The sequence below is a fragment of the Moschus berezovskii genome, chromosome 19, assembly GCF_049115385.1.
Source record: "Moschus berezovskii isolate FMDL1 chromosome 19, NW_MosBer_1.0, whole genome shotgun sequence".
NCBI lineage: Eukaryota > Metazoa > Chordata > Mammalia > Artiodactyla > Moschidae > Moschus > Moschus berezovskii.
In genome coordinates this window covers 32,068,432-32,092,895 of record NC_142478.1, presented here as the reverse complement: position 1 = coordinate 32,092,895, position 24,464 = coordinate 32,068,432, and the positions used below count along the sequence as shown (strand labels likewise).

The 24,464-nt window shown below is 36.9% G+C and overlaps 1 protein-coding gene across 1 annotated transcript in view; it reads right to left on the bottom strand.

The window, feature by feature from the left end:
- SCLT1 (sodium channel and clathrin linker 1) overlaps nt 1–24,464 on the bottom strand; it is a 240,923-nt gene that overhangs the window by 129,181 nt on the left and 87,278 nt on the right. The window contains exons 7-9 of the mRNA XM_055405199.2: nt 21,390–21,512; nt 15,702–15,767; nt 9,742–9,812 (exon numbers count right to left, since the gene is read on the bottom strand). Coding sequence (XP_055261174.2) covers nt 9,742–9,812; nt 15,702–15,767; nt 21,390–21,512 — 260 coding nt within the window. The remainder of the gene's footprint in view (nt 1–9,741; nt 9,813–15,701; nt 15,768–21,389; nt 21,513–24,464) is intronic.

The following is a 24,464-nucleotide window of genomic DNA, read 5'->3' as shown; positions in this document are numbered from 1 at the left end:
ACTCAGAAAAACTAGCTGCCAATACATAAGAAACTGTCTGGCAATTCTTATGACTAAGCACATCTGCTCAGGGCCATTTCTCACACAGGATAGTTTCCAAGAGTCACTATGAATCAAAACTAGTGATCAATGAATTCCAGATTTCCATAGCATCTTTATAATAAAAGATACAATATTATTCAAATTGGGACATAAAACATCTGAGAAAAATCTGTTATCTCAGCTAAAATAAAACTATTACCTGGCAGAGGTGCATATACAGTAGTCCCCCCTTATCTGCAGGAGATATTTTCCAAGACTCCCAGTGGATGCTTAAAACTGTGGATCCTACTGAAACCGACATATACCATGTTTTTCTCTATACAACACATAAAGCTTAATTTGGACACAATAAGAAATTAATGGCAGAAATTAATAAAAACAATTTTAACAATAATAGAAGTTATGTGAATGTGGTCTTTCTGTTATTGTACAAATTTACTGACTTTTTCATCTTAACTAAACCCTTACCACAAACCGTGGCTGTAACTTTTGCAGTTTGGTGCAACAGTAAAATCAGCATGAATTTCTTTTTCCCTTCTTCACAATTTCAGGCAGATTTGTTTTTACCATTGGTCTTAGCAACCTCAGCAGAAGCTTTTTTTTTTCTTTATTAAACAGAGAATTTTCCCCATTTCATTAAAGGAAGCACTTTAAGGCATATCTGAATTGCCAACATCACTATTCTTGTGCTTTGGGGCCATTATTAAGTTAAATAAGGGTTATTTAAACACAGGCACTGCAGCACTCCACTAAGTGACAGGATACAGCAGGATACAGTGGACAAAGTTATGATTCACAACTGGGCAGGACAAAACACGAAAGCACGGGATTTCATCATACAGGACTACTAAGTGGACACATATTACTGCATGGCTGAGGAATACAAAATGTAATTTTCTAAATAATGACAGTCTAAGAAAACAGCTGTGCGCCCAAAGATTGGCGGCAAAATACACAAACAGAAAATCCACATAAATGAGTTTAGCTTTGTCCCTCTGATGAAATGCAATTTAATTAACTGACTTAGTGACTCAAAAGTTGTTTTGTTTTTTTTCTTTTGAGCATCATGCCATGTTTTTTAGCACTATTTTAGATGATGGCAAGGTAAAAAGGGCTACATAAAAATCCATACTTTTAAGGAGCTTAAAAACTAGCAAAGCGATTAATGTGTAAAGCATTAAGTACATTAAAGTGTTAAAAATACTGTGACAGATAAATGTGCAGCTTATGGCTGAGGCACACAGGAAGGCACATTTGGTTGTACCTGGGGAGGAAGAAAAAATAAGATGCAGAAAGTGATTTCTAGAAGATATGACGCTTCTGAACCTTGAAAGCTGAGAAGATATTTATCAGGAAAAGGCATTTTAGGCACCCTGAACAATTTGAGCAAAGGGAGGGATTTATGAAATAGCACAGCTGCTTTGGCACACTGGGAATAGTTCAGGAAACTGAGATGAAGAGTGACAAGATACAGAGTTAAGTAGCCAGGGGTCAGGTCATAGAAGACTTCATGTCATGTTAAATAATTTCAGCTATATCCCATAGGCATTTTGAAGTCACTGAAGGAGACTGACGTGATCAGATTTTATTTCTGAAAGATCATTTTGATGACAGTATGAAAAAGGAAGATGGAGAGGAGGTAAGCCAATCTGCAGGTTACTGCAGAAGCTCAGATGAGATGATGGACTGAGCAAAGGCAATAACAACATAATGACGCAGAAGTGAAGGATCTGAGAGACACTTAGAGGGTAGAGTTGGCACAGAAAAGAATTTAGGATGCCTCCTAATTTTGTGAAGCAGAAACTGAATGGTGCCATTTATAAATACAAAGAGAAGATTCAAGAGATATTAATAACATGCTAAGTTCATTACCTCTGACTTATCTTGGTAGAGATAACCAGGAGACTGTTTGAGCTACAAAAATTTAATAAGCTCTTATCTTTAGATGAAGCCACAAAAGTGTACATAAGATGAAATAAGTCAAATTTCAACAATTTAGAGGCTTTCACATCATACATAAACTTAATACTGTTTCTACATTGAGAGCACACATGTAGTATGTAAGTCCTCAATAAATAAAAATAGATTGCTAAGTTACAGATTCTTTATACAAAAACAGTTATCTATGCCTGATAATGAGATCATTCCTTAATGGCTAAAGTTTTTTTTTAAATAAATACTCTGATAATGCCTCTCTAATGTAAAGATACTATGAACCCTTACACAAATGCTTTTGAGTCAATCTTTACACTACACACTTTTACAAAGATAATACTGTTGCTCCCAAAAGACACACAAATGAAGTCCTTTCCTTCAAAAGCTTCACAAGGCAGATATAAAATCTGAACACACATGGCCTGAAAAGTGATTATTTTCATGACTCAGCTGGATATACATTATAAACAAATATATATGACAAAAAAATCACCTAAAGAAAAAACAGCATAAAATCTCAGTTAAAAGGAATAAACGCTCAGTATATCCACAAGAAAAGAACAGTAAAAAATCTGCTGGAATGAATGAGAGAAGTATTCCTGGAGAAGGCAAGCTTAAACCAGATTTAGAAAATTATAAGTTTTCTACAGGGACTTCCCTGGTGGTCCAGTGGCTGGGACTCCATGCTCCCAATGCAGGGGGCCTGGGTTCGATCCCTGATCGAACTAGATCCCACATGCCACAACTAAGACTCCACATGCCAAAACTAAAGATCTCACATATTGCAACTAAGACCAGCACAGCCAAATAAACAGATACATTTAAAAAAAAAAAAAGAAAATTATAAGTTTTCTACAAAACAGAATTAAGATCAAATGCAAAAAGGAAGGAATGGAAAGTTCTTCATGTGAAACAGCAAAATGACGATAGTATCTGGAGGGTTGGGAAAGACCAGGTGAATGAAGGTTCTTGGAAACTAGGCTGACAAGTTTTGTCTGCTATGATGGGTATTACTAGAAACTCTTGAATAGAAAAATGATAAAAGATTTAATTATAAGTTCACATGATTCTCTTTTTTGTATCATTAACATCAAACAACAAATTGAAACTAGTAAATTTCCAGTATAAGTATACACTTACACAAAGCTAATGTTTAAAGAGTTTCTAATGTAGTTATTTTTGGCACAGATATATACATATAGGGCATCTCAAAACCTAAATTCTGGTAATATCAATATGCCCATCATTCAGAATCTGTCAAACTTGAAAGCAACATCCTTTTCCCTAAAAGAAGCATCTGCTTATCCTTCTGTTCTTTCAAGCCTGTGGCAGGAAAAGCAAGCATAGTTTTATGTATACAACTCTGAATTGCTTAGTGTTAAGCTATGTAATATTGTCAGTAAATATTATGGCAAAGTTGCTCATGGACAGTTAAACACTTAAGATGTTTTAGGCTTTAGAAAACCAAAACTAGCTTTGTTAATCTGTAATCTCAATTTATAATCTTCAGACTCAGATGCCAAAAACCAAATAACATAGTTGTCAAAAAACAATATATCCACTCATCATTCTTTAACGATCAACTTTCATTCTTGACTTCCTTACTGCTGTGAATACTGTTTGAGTCAGGTTTAGAAACTCACTAGAGTAGCAATTACGATACATAAATTCTAATTTGGCTCCTCTATGAATTTGCTGTGCAACCCTGAAAGACAATTTCTGAGATTTTGGTTCAGTTTGGTTTCTTCTGGAAGTTGAGCTAAATGATTATTAAGATATCTTTGGCCATAAAATTTCTTGATTCTTCCAATGTCCATTAGCCCAGTATCAAAAGCCCAGTATTTTTTTAAAGACTCTATATAGAGAATTAAACTAAAGACTCTATAAAGAGAAAATGGGCAGAGCTTGGTGATATTGGACTAAAGGGCATGAGAAGAATCATGAAATTTTATGGCTAAAGGTATCTTAATAATCATTTAGCTCAACTTCCTGAATTTACAGAAGAAATCAAACTGAACCAAAGTCTCAGAAACTGCCTTTCATTATCATCATATTAGGCTTCCCAATATGGTGGCTCCAGATGGTAAAGAATCTGCCTGCAACGCACGAAACCTGGGTTCAATCCCTGGGGTGGGGAAGATCCCTTGGAGAAGGGAATGCCTACCTACTCCAGTATTCTTGCTTGGAGAATTCCATGGACAGTGGAGTCTGACAGGCTACAGTCCATGGGGCTGCAAAGACTCAGACACGACTGAGTGACTAACACAACAACAATCATATTACAGTAGGTCTTTATGAACCAATTTTCTTATTCATTTTTCTTCCAAAATTTCCACACCCTGATTTATCCTACCTATATCATAAACCTCATATTCTTTTATTCTTGTTTCTTCCACTCTATTCTGAACCTGGAATGCAGAGTTGAGTTAATCACACTATTCTTTCTGTGACTCCATGATCTGCCCATGACTATTAGCTGTGAAAAATCTGCTATTTATTTTTATTTTCCTGTTCATTCCCAATCTCTCTCATTCCCCTTCATTTTGTAGGTTCACATTAAAATATAACACATCCCTGGATATATACAAATACTGGTAAAATATATATTATTATATGCATGTATGTATTTTTGTGCCATAGATCCATATTTTTACTTTCTTAACATAACCTTGTTTTCTAGCTCTACCCTATGATTCTGTTACTACATCTTTACATGTAAATACATGTTTCTAAATGATGAACAACAGTATTCCACAGGATGCAATTACCATATTTTACTATCCTTTTCCCTATACTATTTCTGGACAAGTTTTTATTTTACTCTTTAATAGTACATGTATGCACACATGCACAATATATGTGGTATACACACACATACACATAAGGAAACGGTAACCCACTCCAGTATTCTTGCCTGGAGAATTCCATGGACGGAGAAGCCTGGAAGGCTACAGTCCACGGGGTCGCAAAGAGTCGGACATGACTGAGCGATGGAACGGAATGGAACGGACACATAAATGTTTATATACATTATACACATACTTTAAAATTATTTTATAGATATGAATATGTTAAATATAACTAAAACACACACGTCCATAATCTATGCACTATTGTTTAAAACATTTGAAATGCATATGAATTGCATCATACTGTAATCGTCTTTTACCTTGTTGTTATATTCCAAAGTATTAGCTTGCATTTTCCTGATTGCTATATTTCTGAAATGTTTGTTCATATCCTTTGCCCAATAGTGTATGGATTTTTATTTATTTTTATTGATGCTTAGGCAATGTATGCTCAACACTGATGTACTGTCAGTCGCATGCTTTGCAAATGTCTTCATTTGACTTATGTTAACTTTTATAATGCAAGTTTTACATTTTAACATTAAATTTTGATTAAGAAGTACTTCCCCGGCAAAATTTATTAAAGGGAGATTTTTTGTTTTGCTTTGTTCTTCTCTAGCACTTATTGCCTCTTAACATACTAAGATCTTGTATTTATTGTCTGTCTGCTCCTGCTAGATGTAAGTTCCAAAAGACAGAGGTCTTTAGCTGTATTGTACATTGACGTATCCCACGTGTAGTCTGGCACATAGCTGATGCTTGCTAAATATTTACTGAAAGAATGGATTCAATGTTTTAGAGAGGTGTGTTAGATCAAGTTGTTAATCACATAAGTCACATCTTTTATATCAGAGTTAAATCTTTATCAGATTTAACTTATATTTAACAGATAAAGATTGTATCAGTGTTAAAATCTTTACTAGCATTATGGATTTGCTCTACCATGCCTTGTGTTTCTGTCAGTTTATGCTTCAGTATCTAGTGTTTTTATGATAAAACAATTTTAAAAAGATGTTTTAAAAAATGTATATAACAAAAGATTCAACCAAATTGGCTTTTCTTCTAAACATCCTAAATTAGATAAGATTCACTTTAATTTCTTTAGTAGTATTAAAATTTTATTTAATCACTATAAATAATAATAATAATATCTAACACTATATGTATTTACTGTTCTAAAACTGCTCTAATTGTAATGCCTGATGAATAGGTATCCTATAAAAAGGCTACTAAATATTCTATTAAATATGAAAAAGGAGTAAAACTAGAAAGTGAATTTAAGAATTTAACTAATAAATATAGCACATCCATAGTAGTATACTATACAATGTTATGGTTGATAATATTGATATGATATTCATATTATCTATAAGTAAAAAAAAATAGGTTATTAATGTATATACCACTCCCCTTTTTTTTACTAAAATATTTAAATACACAAACCTAAGTTATACATTTAAGAAGTTAATAATAATTAACTCTAATAATGGAATTACAAGATTTTTATTTTCCACTTGAGTCACATAATGACTTTGTCTGGTCTTTGTCTAAGCTTCTAGGATGGGGCATATAAACCCTTAACTTCCCAAGTAAAGACAACATCTTTACTTGAGACTACCCCTGAGTTCATGCTAATGAACTGATTCACGGTCAGCCCCTTGAGAATTTCAGGATGGGAGAAGGTCTACTAGAAAGACCAACCATGTAACTGCAGAGCTGGGGCTTTCAGCCATGTGATATAGGCCCGACTTCCTGACCCTCAGGGAGGGAAGGAGATCTGGAGATTAAGTTCAATCAAGTGATCAAAGATTCATTCAATTAGTCATAACACTTAAAATTCAAAAACTGATTCACATAGGATTTTGCTCTTTGATGCAGTCATCATAAATTTCACTTAATTGTAATGCAAACTTGCCTACATTTAATATAAAGCATGCTTAGTCACTCAGTTGTGTCCAACTCTTTGCACTGTAGCCCACCAGGCTCCTGCATCCATGTGATTCTCCAGGAAAGAATACTGGAGTGGGTTGCCATGCCCTCCTCCAGGGGAATCTTCCTGACCCAGGGTTCGAACCATGTCTCCTGGATTGCAGGCAGATTTTTTACCTGCTGAGACATCAGGAAAGTCCAATATAAAGCATATGCAAATAATAAAACCTCAGTAAAAACTTAGGACACTGAGGCTCAGGTGAGACTGCTGGTTGGTAAACACACTGATGTCCCAGGAGGGTGAAACACACTGATTCTATCGGGAGAGGATAAAAAGCCTTGCTTCTGGGATCTTTCTAGATCTCACCCAAAACTCTCTTCTTTAGGCTGGTTCTGATTTATGTCCTTTATAATAAAATTTTAATCACAAGTATGGTGCTTTCCTGACAGCTAGTGACTATATCAGAGAAGGCAATGGCAAGCCACTCCAGTACTCTTGCCTGGAAAATCCCATGGATGGAGGAGCCTGGTAGGCTGCAGTCCGTGGGGTCGCTAAGGGTCGGACACGACTGAGCGACTTCACTTTCACACATTGGAGAAGGAAATGGCAACCCACTCCAGTGTTCTTGCCTGGAGAATCCCAGGGACGGGAGAGCCTGGTGGGCTTCTGTCTATGGGGTCACACAGAGTCGGACACGACTGAAGTGACGCAGCAGCAGCAGCATGGTGCTTTCCTGAGTTCTCTGAGCCATTTTTGAGAACTATCAACCCTGGGGGTTTAGGGGGAACACCAACATATTTGCATTCAATTGATCAGAGGTGTGAGTGGCCTGGGGACCCCTGAACTTGTAGCTGGTGTCTGACTTGAGTGCAGTCACAATGGGGACTGTGCTCGTAACCTGTGGAGTCTGTATTAACTTCCTGTCAGAATTTTATTGCAATTTGATGTTTTCATACTATCCAAAGCATTTTTATAATGGACTTACATTACTTTTATAATTTAAGAAAATACTTTCATTTTGAATAAAGAGGAAGATGATCTTGCAATTAAATAAATCTTTAATATTTTAAATTGCAAAATCATTAACACTGAAAGAAATAAGAATTAAATAAAAGGCCACATGTAAAACTGTCTAGGGAGAAAGAAGGTAAATTTACTAAATTAAATTTTAAAAGTTCATGAAGTTAATAAAATAAAAATATAAAGAGTGGTATATAAAACTTTGTAAAGTAAGTCTTCCTTCAAAAAACCAGATTAATGTATTTACAGCGCAAAATACATGATGGTAGGAAAAACAAAATAAATAGCAAGGTTCATTTAACAAACAGTAACAATGTATTTTTTGTAAAATATAAATATACATTACAATTTAAAGATATTTCTATATAAGAACCTTATACTTCTGAATTTTAAGTATTATGACTAACGGGAATGAAAATTGAAAAAATGGTTTTTTTGGTCATTTAGACCACCTGACCTGCCTCTTGAGAAACCTGTATGCAGGTCAGGAAGCAACAGTCAGAACTGTACATGGAACAACCGACTGGTTCCAAATAGGAAAAGGAGTGTGTCAAGGCTGTATATTGTCACCTTGTTTATTTAACTTATATGCAGAGTACATCATGAAGAACGCTGGGCTGGAAGAAGCACAAGCTGGAATCAAGATTGCTGGGAGAAATATCAATAATCTCAGATATGCAGATGACACTACCCTTATGGCAGAAAGTGAAGAGGAACTCAAAAGCCTCTTGATGAAAGTGAAAGAGGAGAGTGAAAAGGTTGGCTTGAAGCTCAATATTCAGAAAACAAAGATCATGGCATCTGGTCCCATCACTTCATGGGAAATAGATGGAAAAACAGTGGAAACAGTGTCAGACTTTATTTTTTGGGGCTCCAAAATCACTGCGGATGCTGACTGCAGCCAGGAAATTAAAAGACGCTTACTCCTTGGAAGGAAAGTTATGACCAACCTAGATAGCATATTAAAAAGCAGAGACATTACTTTGCCAACAAAGGTCCATCTAGTCAAGACTATGGTTTTTCCCGTGGTCATGTATGGATGTGAGAGTTGGACTGTGAAGAAAGCTGATCGCCGAAGAATTGATGCTTTTGAACTGTGGTGTTGGGGAAGACTCTTGAGAGTCCCTTGTACCACAAGGAGATCCAACCAGTCCATTCTAAGGGAGATCGATCCTGGGTGTTCATTGGAAGGACTGATGCTAAAGCTGAAACTGCAATACTTTGGCCACCTCATGCGAAGAGTTGACTCACTGGAAAAGACTCTGATGCTGGGAAAGGTTGGGGGCGGGAGGAGAAGGGGACGACGGAGAATGAGATGGCTGGATGGCATCACCGACTCTGTGGACATGAGTTTGAGTGAACTCCAGGAATTGGTGATGGATAGGGAGGCCTGGCGTGCTGTGATTCATGGGGTCGCGGAGAGTCAGACACGACTGAGTGACTGAACTGAACTGAACTGACTGAGAGTTTATCCCCTGAAGTCTATTAATGCAACGACTATTAAACCACTAGGTCATAATACATGTACAGTATTAAGCTGAGTGAGTTTTAAAAACCCCTTACTAGCTGCCTTCTCCTCCCCTCCCCAGCCTCACTTCCCTACTTCTCTACTGCTGTTCACTGGTATTACCTCTAAATAACGTACATGCTTTGAAACTCTTAGGGTCTGCTTATGAGGGAATTCAAAGAAAAATATGTGTAGAAACAAATTTTTTTAAGAAGACTGATTTTTTTTTTTCTATAAGCACTGGATTTGCCATCATGGGACATCCTTTCACGTATACGTATTATTGTTGCCTCCTGATTTCAGTCTCTTCAGACTCAAAAGGCCATGCACATGAGAAGTAACTGACAGAAGTTTAAAAGGGAGGGAAAAAAAAAAAACCACTCATGGAAAGAACTATGACATCATCACTTCCACCGAAGAAAAGTAATTATGATAACAAAAATCATTTTTGACAATACCTAAGCTGTTTCCGGAGTTGCTCGATTTCCGCACTTTGTTCAGTTACTGTTTTCAGAAAATGTTGATTAGTCTGCCACAAGAAAAAAAAAACATTTAGGATTAGAACATTTAAAACTCTATGTCAAACTAACTACAGTGTATGTCAGTGAAAAAAATGAACTTATGATAATGATTAGATTTTTTAATGACAAAATATAGCCCTAGCCCTCTTTCCTTGCCTTCCCTATTTCATAAGGCACCTGTTTATTTCACACTACCTGCATTTACATTTCTGCATCTTCTGATTTTTTCCGGCTATCTAAGCCTCCGTGGCTCACCTAAAGAGCAAAGTCTTTCTGTATCAGTTCAGTTCAATTCAGTCGCTCAGTCGTGTCCAACTCTTTGCAACCCCATGAATCACGCCAGGCCTTCCTGTCCATCACCAACTCCCGGAGTTCACTCAAACTCATATCCATCGAGTCGGTGATGCCATTCAGCCATCTCATTCTCTGTCATCCCCATCTCCTCCCCACCCCCCCAATCCCTCCTAGCATCAGACTTTTATCCAGTGAGTCAACTCTTCGCATGAGGTGGCCAAAGTATTGGAGTTTCAGCTTTAGCATCAGTCCTTCCAATGAACACCCAGGACTGATCTCCTTTAGAATGGACTGGTTGGATCTCCTTGCAGTCCAAGGGACTCTCAAGAGTCTTCTCCAGCACCACAGTTCAAAAGCATCAATTCTTCAGCGATCAGCCTTCTTCACAGTCCAACTCTCACATCCATACATGACCATGGGAAAAACCATAGTCTTGACTAGACGGACCTTGGTTGGCAAAGCAATGTCTCTGCTTTTTAATATGCTATCTAGGTTGGTCATAACTTTCCTTCCAAGGAGTAAGCGTCTTTTAATCTCATGGCTGCAATCAGCATCTGCAGTGATTTTGGAGCCCAAAAAAATAAAGTCTGACACTGTTTCCAGTGTTTCCCCATCTATTTCCCATGAAGTGATGGGACCAGATGCCATGATCTTCGTTTTCTGAATGTTGAGCTTCAAGCCAACCTTTTCACTCTCCTCTTTCACGTTCATCAAGAGGCTTTTTAGTTCCTCTTCACTTTTCTGCCATAAGGGTAGTGTCACCTGCATATATGAGGTTATTGATATTTCTCCCAGCAATCTGGATTCCAGCTTGTGCTTCTTCCAGCCCAGCGTTCCTCATGATATACTCTGCATAGAAGTTAAATAAGCAGGGTGACAATATACAACCTTGACGTACTCCTTTTCCTATTTGGAACCAGTCTGTTGTTCCATGTCCGGTTCTGACTGCTGCTTCCTGACCTGCATACAGGTTTCTCAAGAGGCAGGTCAGGTGGTCTGGGATTCCCATCTTCCAGAATGTTCCACAGTTTATTGTGATCCACACAGTCAAAGGCTTTGGCATAGTCAATGAAGCAGAAATAGACGTTTTTCTGGAGCTCTCTTGCTTTCTCCATGATCCAGTGGATGTTGGCAATTTGATCTCTGGTTCCTCTGCCTTTTCTAAAACCTGCTTGAACATCTTTCTGTATAGTCTCTTTCTGTGTAGACGACTACAGGTGGTGTAGAATCCATGTCCCCAGCATGTTCCATAAGTGCCCACACACAATGAATGAAGGAAATTGGTAGGTACAAATCCCAAATTCCCATGCCCTATGGTAGAATAACTCTGAGCCTATTTCTAAACTGGCTTCCAGAGTTCATTGTGGGATTAAGTTTTGGTTAACCACAGGGTTAATTTGCTTGACTGATAAAAATCCTTTATTGGCTGCCTTGTTCTCCCTTCCTAGTCTTATTTCTCCACTCCCCTACTGGTTTTTCCTGGGATTACTGCCCAAATAAATTATATACTTTGGGATGCTTTCCTCAAGGTCTGCTAATGCTAAAGTAAGTTATGAAGCTGCTTTCCAAGTGTAGAAAAACTCTTTTTCTAAGGGAATTGATTATCTTCCATAAGTGCTGGTTTTACCATGATGGTACAAATTCCTCATCATTACCATTAGATATATGCTTTAAAGGCAACGTCATATAAATTATTATTACCTTCTAACTGACAGTCTTGTTTTCAGTCTCTTTCCATTTTAACAGATCATTCACACCTCTCTGAAACTAGAGTCCCTGAAGCAGTTTTCACTGAACTTTTTTCATACTCTATCCAATTTCATGGACTTCATATTTTAAATACACTTTTGTATATCCTATTTTAAATACACTTCTGTAATATCCCTCTACTTGGGATGTCCTTATTCTGCCAGCATTCAGCACGGCATACCCCATGTGGTCCACTCACTCTTAAAGCAGAACTGATTCCTTTTTTCATTTTGATAAAACTTTATATATACTTTCATAATGCACACTGCAGCACATTTAAGTACTATATTTAAAGTTTAATATTCGTTGCTACAACATGAGCCTATTTTTGAAGACCGGTTCCACCCAGAACTGCCAGCATCTTGCACATGATTCAGTACATTCTAAGTCCTTGTACCTTTGAGGAATGAATGAATTCCTAATTAAGACATGAATGAGAGCCTGAGGACCACATCTTTACCTTGGGAAGTAGACAACTCCCGTACAGAATTTAGTATTTAATTCACAGGCCACAATTTAAGAGACCATCAAGGCATACAGAGAAAGAAGGATAGAATAATGAGAGGTAGGTAAATTAAAAAGTTAAAACAGAAAAGTGGATGTGACATAGGGCATAAGCTATGTAAGACATATGATTATATGCAAATAACTGAAAGGCTGACTTGAAAATGAAATGATTTTGTTCTATGTTATTCCAAAAGATAAAATCATATATCCGTGGGAGGAAATCTGGTAAAAAGATTTTCAGTTCAGTTCAGTCGCTCAGTCGTGTCCGACTCTTTGGGACCCCATGAATCACAGCACGCCAGGCCTCCCTGTCCATCACCAACTCCCAGAGTTCACTCAAACTCATGTCCACAGAGTCGGTGATGCCATCCAGCCATCTCATTCTCGGTCGTCCCCTTCTCCTCCCGCCCCCAATCCCTCCCAGCATCAGAGTCTTTTCCAGTGAGTCAACTTGTCGCATGAGGTGGCCAAAGTATTGCAGTTTCAGCTTTAGCATCAGTCCTTCCAATGAACACCCAGGATTGATCTCGTTTAAAATGGACTGGTTGGATCTCCTTGCATTCCAAGGGACTCTCATTTTAGCTTTCTAATAATTAGCATTCAAAGGAACAGGCTCTTTGGGGGAAATGACAAGATCTGTTACAAGAAAGGGATATTAAAAGCAGTGACTAGAGGATCATCTAAACTGAAAAGCATTTAATAGAAGGATGCCTGTATCATTTGAGGGACTGCTGCTGCTGCTGCTAAGTCACTTCGGTCGTGTCCGACTCTGTGTGACCCCATAGACGGAAGCCCACCAGGCTCCCCCATCCCTGGGATTCTCCAGGCAAGAACACAGGAGTGGGTTGCCATTTACTAGATGATCTTTAATATCAATTCAAATTCTCCTGTGAAGCTATCTCAATGACTCAGCACAAACTGATTCATGTTTCTGAATTCCTTTATAACGTTTGTAATGTACCATTAATGTTTTACTATAACATATATAGTTTTTGAATTGGCATAACTAGTGCTTGTGCTTTTTTACTATATGTGGGCACCTTAAAGGTAGATTATGTAGAGTAATTAGTGGAAGTATACATTAGAATTGTGAATTTTAAGAAGCTAGTGTAGGGAACAATCACACATAACCTGCTAGCAAGCCTAGTAAGAGCTCAACAACTACATCTGAATATGGCTTTATGATGTTACATATTTGTGATCACAAAGAAAATTATGTACTATATCAATAGTATAGAATTTGGAGATTCATAAAGGACCCTAAAAGTCTCCCTTTCAATCACCGATTATTTCCAATGTTATTCCTATTCTACCAGTTAGACAGGGGTTCTGTGAACAGATGCACATTTCTCTTCAACTACAGAACCCATGACAGTGGAAAGAACTTAGTATGCAATTGACAAGTATTTTGGGGTTACTTTATAGAGATGAATAAAATCTCAGGAAAAATATGCTTTCAGTAAAGACAATCTGTAGGAAACATAAACTTTTATTGTATCTATAGTAATAATAAATAAATATAAACATATTTTTAGGTATCATTTAGTTCAGAGCATTACATTCTGCCTATTACCAAAGTACACTGGTTGTGAAAGATTTTATTCATTGTTATATACTCATCAACTTTCTGTACATATATGGGAATCTATTCGTTTAAGAGTTTATTCATATAATCAGAAAATATTTTAATGGAAATTATTTGATTTTTGACTCAAATTTGCTTCTATGACCATACTCTGAATGCTCTTGAGATTTACAAAATCTTTACAATCACTTAACATTTACATTTAGTAAAGTCTTCTTTAATACCTTAATGTATGATGTATTAAGACAAACTCTTAAAAAATTTATCTTAGCATTTTTCTTTATTTTAACCACAGGATAGTCTTTTCTTTGCTCTTTATAACATAAATGCTTCATCCAACATTCATTTCTGTATCTCTTTTATTATATCCATAGTTTATTATTCTTAGTTTTGGCCTGTTATTATGAACACCTTACAATTTTTTTCTTTTTTTGAGGTGGGCTTCCCTGGTGGCTCAGATAGTAAAAAATCTGCCTGAAATGTGGGAGACCTGTGTTCGATCCTTGGGTTGAGAAGATCCCCAGGAGAAGGGAATGGTTACCCACTCCAGTATTCTGACCTGGAGAATTCCATGGGGTTGCAAAGTCAGACATGACTGAGTGACTTTCACTCACTTACTAGAAATTTTTAAAGTATGTCCTATAAATATTTACATAGTTTTATATGACTTTCTTCAGAATAATTTAGGTTTGAATATAATAAAATATGGGCACTGTGGTATAAAATTCCAAAGGATTATGTAATAGCACAATTTTAGGAAATATTGAAAGAAAGAATAAGCAATTGTGACGTTAGGTTAAATTATTCAATGTCATGTAGAAACAAGACTTCTTAATTAAGGAAATCAGTCATCATTTTATTTTTGAGCACTTTAGTACTATTTTAAAGCAGCACATTATTAAAAATAAGTAATTAGAAATTTCCAATATTAACATAAATAGGGAGAAATTTAGTATTTTTTACATGATTAAAGGAGAAATTTTTTAAAGTAGAATAAAATTGATTAGATAAACTTACTTTTAATGGCACAACTCCACTCTTAAACAAAGACATTTTCATTAGGAACTAACAAGGATTAGCATGGTAACTAAGCAAAATGAAGAAAGGAAAGAGAGGAATTATCTGAGATGTCATAATACTATTACTCAACAATCAGGTAAAATAAAATTCCAAGAAGGAAAACAAACAACAACAGCAAAAAAGAAATGTGTGTGTGTGTAGGGGTTAGAGAGTAGAACTGGGAAGGCTAATTATATTTCTTCTGGGAAAAATTGAAGGGAAATTTAGGTGCAGCAATTCAGGTGATGGGTGGTCAATCAACTAACAAGTGGTTCTCAGTGTCCTACTGTTTTTAAGCATTTGGGCTACTCATTTGTCTAGCAGTGCCACCATTCTTAGTTGATACCTAACCATAGTCTAGAAGAAATACTAAGAATAAAGAATGAACCCTACTCTTGAGGTACTCACAGTCTAGATTACTCTCAGGAGATCTTACCAAGAACCCTAAGAGCATTTTAAGAGCATTTTCAGATTAGAATATATTTCAGATAGATGTTAGTTTTAGATCTCTAGAACCTACTGTAAACTCCCATGTCAAGCTACTGAATGCAAAAGAAAAGACAGATAAAAAGAAAAGAGTACCACCGACCTATTTTAATTTCAAGCTTTTAATCTTGTTGATTTACCTTAGAAAAATACGACTACTTACAGTGACAATTTCTAATTTATGTAATAAGTGCACTAAACAGATATTTTCACTTACCATTTCTACATTCTCATTAGTAACATGAAGATGCTTGGTCAGCTGCTGAAAACTTGTCAGCTGATCCTATAACAGGAAGAAAGGGTATATAAATAACATTGCGTTTAAAGCCCATATTTAAAATTAGACTAAAATCAAGTCTAAAATCATTATGCCTAAATCTAGATGACATCACTTGTATTTCTTCCAAACAAGTACTGTGAGATCAATAGTCAAAGAGATAAAAAGAAACAAATGTTTAATGATTACAAAATTAAATAAGGTGACAATATGGAAAATAACATGGCTAATTATTTTATGTGAAACCATTATTTCAAGTCTCTTATCCTCACCCATCAGAGGGCACACATAATTAAAACCACAATCACAGAAAACTAACCAAACTGATCACATGGATCACAATCTTGTCTAACTTAATGAAACTATGAGCCGTGCCGTGTAGGGCCACCCAAGATGGACGGATCATGGTGGACAGTTCTGACAAAAAGTGCTCTACTGGAGAAGGGAATGGCATACCACTTCATCATTCTTGCCGTGAGAAACCCATGAACAGTATGAAAAGGCAGAAAGATATGATACTGAAAGATGAACCAAAGGCTGCTAAAGAAGACCAGAGAAATAGCTCCAGAAGGAATGAAGAGGCGGAGCCAAAGCAGAAACAATGCCCAGTTGTGGATGTGTCTAGTGGTGAAAGTAAAGTCTGATGCTGTAAAAAAACAACATTCCATAGGAACCTGGAATGTTAGGTCCATGAATCAAGGTAAACTGGAAGTGGTCAAACAGGAGATGGCAGAGTGAACACCAACATCTTAGGAAACAGTGAACTAAAATGGACCGGAATGGGTGAATTTAATTCAGATGACCACTGTATCTACTACTGTGGGAAAGAATCCCTTAGAAGAAATGGAGCCCTCATAGTCAAATAAAAGAGTCCAAAATGCAGTACCCGGGTGCAATCTCCAGACAGAATGATCTCTATTTGTTTCCCAGGCAAACCATTCAATATCACAGTAATCCAAGTCTATGCTTCAATCACTAATGCCGAAGAAGCTGAAGTTGAATGGTTCTATGAAGAACTACAAGACCTTCTAGAACTAACACCAAAAAAAAGATGTCCTTTTCATCACAGGGGACTGGAATGCAGAAGTAGGAAGTCATGACATACGTGGAGTAACAAACAAGTTTGGCTGTGGAGTACAAAACGAAGCAGGGCAAAAGCTAACAGAGTTTTGCCAAGAAAACACATAGCAAACACTCTCTTCCAACAACACAAGAGATAACTCTACAGATGGACATCACCATGTGGTCAATATTGAAATCAGACTGATTACATTCTTTGTGGTCGAAGATGAAGAAGTTAGCAAAAACAAGACCTGGTGCTGACGGTGACTCAGATCATGAACTCCTTATAGCAAAATTCAGACTTTAAATTGAAGAAAGTAGGGAAAACCATGAGGCCATTCAGGTATGATCTAAATAAAATCCTTTACGATTATACAGTGGAAATGACAAATAGACTCAAGGGATTAGATCTGATAGAGTTCCTGAATAAATATGGATGGAGGTTTGTGACACTCATTGTACAGGAGGTGTTAATAAAAACTATCTCTAAGAAAAAGAAATGCAAAAGGCAAAATGGCTGTCTAAAGAGGGCTTACAAATAACTTGGAAAAGAAGAAAAGCAAAAAGGCAAAGGAGGAAAGGCAAGATATATCCATTTGAATGCAGAGTTCTAAAAACAGAAAGGAGAGATAAAGAAGAATTCCTAAGAGAACAATGGAAATAGAGGAAGAGAACAGAATGGGAAAGACTAAAGATTTCTTCAAGAAAATCAGAGATACCAAGGGAACATTTCATACAAAGATGGCACAATAAAGGACAGAAAAAGGATGGACCCAACAGAAGCAGAGGATATTAAGAAGAGGTGGCAAGAATACACAGAAGAAAATTACAAAAGAGATCTTAACGAACCAGACAACCACGATGCTGTGGTCACCCAGAGCCAGACATCTCTGTGTGCAAAGTCAAGTGGGCATTAGGAAGCATCACTAAAAACAAACCTCATGGAAGTGATAGAATGGCAGCTGAGCTACTGCAAATCCTAAAAGATGATGCTGTCAAAGTGCTGCACTCAATATGCCAGCATATCTGGAAAACTCAGCAGTAGCCACACGACTGGAAAAGGTCAGTTTTCCGTCCAACCCCAAAGAATGACAATGCCAAAGAAAGTTCAAACTACCTCACAGTTGCACTCATTTCACATGCTAGCAAAGTAATGTTTAAAATTCTCCAAGTCTGGCTTCAGCATTATGTGAACCTAGACCTTCCAGATGTTCAAGCTAGATTTAGAAAAGGCAGAGGAACCAGAGATCAAATTGGCAATATCCACTGGATCATGGAGAAGGAAATGGCAACCCACTCCAGTGTTCTTGCCTGGAGAATCCCAGGGATGGGGGAGCCTGGTGGGCTTCCGTCTATGGGGTCACACAGAGTCGGACACGACTGCAGTGACTTAGCAGCAGCATAGAAAAAGCAAGAGAATTCCAGAAAAACTCTACTTCTACTTCACTGACTATACTAAAGACTTTGACTATATGGATCACAACAAACTGTGGAACATTCTTTAAAGAGATGGAAATATCAGATTACCTTACCTGCCTCCTGCAAAACTAGAATGCAGGTCAAGAAACAGAACAGGAAATGGAACAACAGACTGGGTCAAAATTGGGACAGGAGTACTCCGCTTATTTAACTTACATGGAGAATACATCAGGTGAAATGTCAGGCTGGATGAAGCACAAGCTGGAATCAAGATTGCCAGGAGAAATATCAATAACCTCAGATATGCAGATAACACTACTCTTATGGTAGAAAGCGAAGAGCAATTAAAGAGCCTCTTGATGAAGGTGAAAGAGGAGAGTGAAAAAGCTGGCTGACAACTCAACATTCTAAAAAATGAAGATCATGGCATCTGGTCCCATCACTTCATGGCAAATAGATGGGGAAACAGTGGAAACAGTGTAGATGTGATGGTGCGGATTGTGATTGCAGCCACGAAAGTAAAAGATGCTTTCTCCTTGGAAGAAAAGCTGTGACAAACCTAGACAGCATATTAAAAAGCAGAGATATCACTTTGCCAACAAAGGTCTGTCTAGTCAAAGCTATGGTTTTTCCAGTGATCATGTATGGATGTGAGTTGGACTGTGAAGAAAGCTGAGTGCCAAAGAATTGATGCTTTTGAACTGTGGTGTTGGAGAAGACTCTTGAGAGTCCCCTGGACTGCAAGGAGATCAAACCAGTCAATCCTAAAGGAAATCGTTCTGAATATTCATTAGAAGGACTGATGCTGAAGCTGAAGCTCCAATACTTTGGCCACCTGATGCAAAGAGCTGACTCATTAGAAAAGACCTTGATGATGGGAAAGACTGAAGGTAGGAGGAGAAGTGGGTGACAGAGGTTGAGATGGCTGGATGACATCACTGACTCAATGGACAGCCTGATTTTGAGCAAGCACGGGGAAATGGTGAAGGACAGGAAAACCTGGTATGCTGCTGTTCATGGGGTAATGACTGAGCGGCGGACATGACTAAGTGACTGAACATCATCAAAATTATTTCTCGAAATCAATCCATCAGGAGACAGGTATGATAGAGACACTTTATCCAATACTGAAGAACCACATTCAAACCTATTTAAAACCTATAGTACAAACCACAGCAGTTAATATTGTGCCTTTCCCTCTTCTTATGAGTCTCATGGTTTGACTGCCCCACAAGTTTTAAACCTTTTGATTATCTACTATGACCAAATTAAACATCATATGTGCAGGTGACATAAAGTTGGGAGGACCTGTTAATACGCCAGATGACAGATTTGAAGCTTGACAGAGCTTCAAATAAAGACAAAGTATTATCTGTAAGGTCTATGCAAACAGCAACAGTAACAACTAAAAATCCCAAAAAACCCTAACTTCAAATCTGTACCATAAGAATGATCTTATTCAGGTGGAAAACAAAACCTAATGGCTTAGTTTACTGACCTAAATGAAGAAACAGCCTTCAAAAACATACTTACATTAGAAATGATTTCTAGATCTCAGAGGAAAAGTAGTATAGCACAGACTACATTTGTGTTATTTTCAAACCACGGCATGTTTGGAAAAATCATTTTGTAAACTGAAAAGCAACAAAGTATTATTATGACTTCCTTAGGTAAAAATACCCATTTGTAATGATAATAAAACAAATAGTCATAAACTGGAATTTGAAAACTCTGTAAGAGTTGAAGAGAGACACAGTGATAGCTGCCTTCTCAAAAATCCACAGGAAAGGAATCAGAACTGGAATCACCCCATAGTTTTAAATATTTGTTGTTGTTTAGATGCTAAGTGATATCTGACTCCTTTGTGACCCCATGGATTGTAGCCCACCAAGCTACTCTGTCCATGGGATTTCCCAGGCAAGAATACTTGAGTGGGTTGCCATTTCCTTCCCCAGGGAATCTTCCCACCCAGGGAATGAACCCATGTCTCTTGTGTCTCTTACACTGGCAGGAGTATTCATTACCACTGAGCCACCAGGGAACCCCATAGACACATTCAAATCCTGAGTTACAACAAAGCACTCCGCAATTACAAATCATTTGCAAATAATAAGACTGTTAGGTATTATATATTATGTATAACATAAACTGCAGTGTTACATATATGTATGGGGCTTCCCACGTGGTGTTAGTAGTAAAGAACTCGCTTACCAAGGAAGGAGAGGCAAGAGATGTGGGTTCGATCCCTGGGTCTGGAAGATCCCCTGGAAGAGGGCATGGCAACCTACTCCAGTGTTCTTGCTTGGAGAATCCCATGGACAGAGAAGCCTGGCAGTCTACAGTCCATAGGGTCTCAAAGAGTCAGACACAACTGAAACAACTTGGAATGCACGCATGCATATGTATGTATAAATTACTATGAATTTCTCTGGGGAAAGTATGATCCAATACTATGGTGAGAAAAGTCAACCCCCTTCCTAACCAACATTTATACCAGTACCATAGTCTTGATAAGGAGAAGAATTGCTTTCTTTATGAGAATATGGTCAGAAGAATCTTGTGAGATAGTGAGTGTGTGTTAACAGAGATATAAAACAAAAGTTAGATACCCACTTTAAAAGAATATAAAATGATTCTTGCTTTGGACATAAAGAAATCCTTAATAACCATTAAGATTCCTTCCTCTTTTAAAATCCTATTCTGATGAATTTACCTTAGACGTACTTGACATCTATTTCAGTAAAAGGTCACATCTAAGGTTGTTAACATTTTTGTTTTACACAGTGTTGTCATATTCGAGTAGCCTTCTTCACTGTCCATAAACTAATGAACAGTTTTGGTCTTTTTTTTAATCAGGTAAAAAAAATCAGGAATATAAAAGTTTTAGAGATTCACTTATACATAAAATTTTATGGCCGCTTCTTAGCCCTAAATACAGCTTTTATACAGTGCTAATAACATTATAAAATCCAACGTACACTAGGCACTATTTTGATAATTCAGTGTGTTTAAAAGATTTCTAACCATCAAAGATCTATTTATTGCTAACATAAATATTACACTAGAGACGGGCATTCTTCTCCAAAACTGAATTTCTCCAGAATGCAACTTATTGATACACAAGAAAACCATGAAATCCAAAATTACCTTTTGCTTTTGACTTTCAAGAACATGAATCTGGGCCTCAGTCATATGTTCTTGGTAAAGTTTCTGTAGCTTGTACAACTCCTGAGAAACAGTCTGCCAGAGTTCCACAGCCTGAGCTTTTTCCTATAAAAGAAAAACATTAGCGAACTCATTATTAGCAGGCTACCACACAGGATAAATGAATCACATTCTTTTATACATTGAGTTCTTATATATAAAGTCACAAAATAAAAATAGAATTTATACAAGATGGTATGGTTGCAATATTTCTGATGATGCAAAGTTGTATTAATAATTAGAGAGTAAAATTAAACATGAAAATTCTTTAGTTTGAAGTTTTCTTTTTATTCAGATTTAATAGCAAAATGAAAACCCTTCAACTAGAGAGAGATTTAAACCACTTTCCTTGTTCCACAAAAAAGTGTAAGCCATAAAAATTCTACAAGTGTAAGCCAAGAAAACTATCCTTGATAAAGCACAAGCAGTTTTTTCTGACTGCAAAAGTAATGTTTATCCTAAAAAATTAGGAAAATACAGAAAAATGCAGAAGAAAAAACTACCTGATTTTTAAAAACCACGTGATAATAAACACTGCTAACATCTGGACACGGCCAACTTAATAAATGTTGGATGTATTCTTGTTTATAAATGTGATTTGAGGGGAGAATTTTGCATTTTTTTCTTATGGAAAAAAAAAACTGGTATGCTGATTGTATTGTACTATTTTCATTTGGCATTTTAGTATAAGAATTTTATCAGGTCATTATTCTTTCAACAAGTAATTCTCAAAAGTGATACAGGGACCCTTGAAGACAAAATTACATTCATAATAAAAGGCAGGTATTATTCTCTTTTTCACTCTCATCTGCACATGAGTTTACAATGGAGGTTACCAAAGTTTACATGATGTAACCCGTGATATTGTCATTGCTCTAATGGCTACTGAAACTCACTCTTAGGTTCCTATTTGTTCTAAAAAATGTCCTAGCTTTGTATTCCTGCATCCTTTGTCAACTATAAGGTGCCCGTAGGTGCATGGATTTATCTCTGGGCTTTCTGTCTTATTCCATTGGTCTATATTTCTGTTTTGTGTCAGTACCATACTGTCTTGATGACTATAGTTTTGTATTGTAGTATGAAATCAGGAAGAATGATTCCTCCAGCTCTATTCTTTTTTCTCAAGATAGCTTTGGCTATTCAGAGTCTCCTGTGTTTCCATATGAATTGTGAAATTTTTAGTTCTAGTTCTGTGAAAAATGCCATTGGTAAATTGATAAGGATTGCACTGAATCTGTAGACTGCTTTTGATAGTATACTGATTTTTAATACCATTGATTCTTCCAACCCAGGAACATGAAATTACTCCCCATTTGTTTATGTCATCTTTCTTTCATCAAAGGATGCAAGAACATACAATGGAGAAAAGAGTCTCTTCAATAAGTGGTGTTGTAAAACTGAACAGTTACATTTAAAAGAATGAAATTAGAACACTTTCTGACACTATACATGAAGATAAACTCAAAATGGATTAAAGACCTAAATGTAATGGTTCAGACAGTAAAGTGTCTGCCTACAATGTGGGAGACCTGGGTTCAATCCCTGGGTTGGTAAGATCTTCTGGACAAGGAAATGGCAACAAACTCCAGTATTCTTGCCTCAGAAATTCTATGGACAGAGGAGCCTGGTAGGCTAGTCTATGGGGTCGCAAAGAGTTGGACACAACTGAGCGACTTCACTCACTCACTGTAAGACCATAAACTATAAAACTCTTAGAGGAAAACAGAGGCAAAACACTCTATGAAATAAATCACAGCAAGATCCTCTATGACCCACCTCCTCGAGTAATGAAAATAAAAACAAACAAGTGGGATCTAATTAAACTTAAAAGCTTTTGCACAACAAAGGAAACTATAAACGAGATGAAAAGACAACCCACAGAATGGGATACTAGCAAATGAAATAACTGACAGAGGATTAATTTCCAAAATATACAAGCAGCTCATGTAACTCAATAACAGAAAAACATTCAACCCAATTAAAAAGTGGAAAGTGGGCAGAAGACCTAAACAGACAATTCTTCAAAGAAGACATACAGATGGCTAATAAACACATGAAAAGTAGCTCAATAGTGTACTTTATTAAAGAAATCCAAATCAAAACTACAGTGAGACATACCTCACACTGATCAGAATGGCCATCATGAAAAAAATTGACAAATAATAAATGCTTGAGAGAGTGTGTAGAAAGGGAACTCCTTTCGCATGGTTGGTAGGAATGTAAATTGATACAGATATTATAGAGAAGAGTATGGAGATTCCTTAAGAAAACTAGGAATAAAACTATCATATGATCCAACCATTCCACTACTGGGAACATACCCTGGGAAAACCATAATTGAAAAGGACACAGGTAACCTAGTGTTCAATGCAGCACTATTTGCAATAGCTGGGACATGGAAGCAACCGAGATGTCCATCAACAGATGAATGGATAAAGAAGCTTCTACATATATACAAGGGAATACTACTCAGTCATAAAAAGGAAGACATTTTAGTCAATTCTAATGAAGTAGATGAATGAAGAACCTATTATATACAATGAAGTAAGTCAGGAAGAGAAAAACAAATACTGTATATTAGCAAATATATAGGGAAGCAAAAGGCAAAAAGAAAAGGAAAGATACACCCATTTGAATGCAGAGTTCCAAAGAATAGCAAGGAGAGATAAGAAAGCCTTCCTAAGTGAACAATGCAAAGAAATAGAGGAAAACGATAGAATGGGAAAGACTAGAGATCTCTTCAAGAAAATTAGTGATACCAAGGGAACATTGCATGCAAAGATGAGCTCAATACAGGACAGAAATGGTACGAACCTAACGGAAGTAGAAGATATTAAGAAGTGGTGGCAAGAATACACAGAACATTACAAAAAAGATCTTAATGACCCAGATAACCACAATGGTGTGATCACTCACCTAGAGCCAGACATCTTGGAGTACAAAGTCAAGTGGCCTTACGAAGCTTCACTACGAACAAACCTAGTTGAGGTGATGGAATTACAGCTGAGCTATCACAAA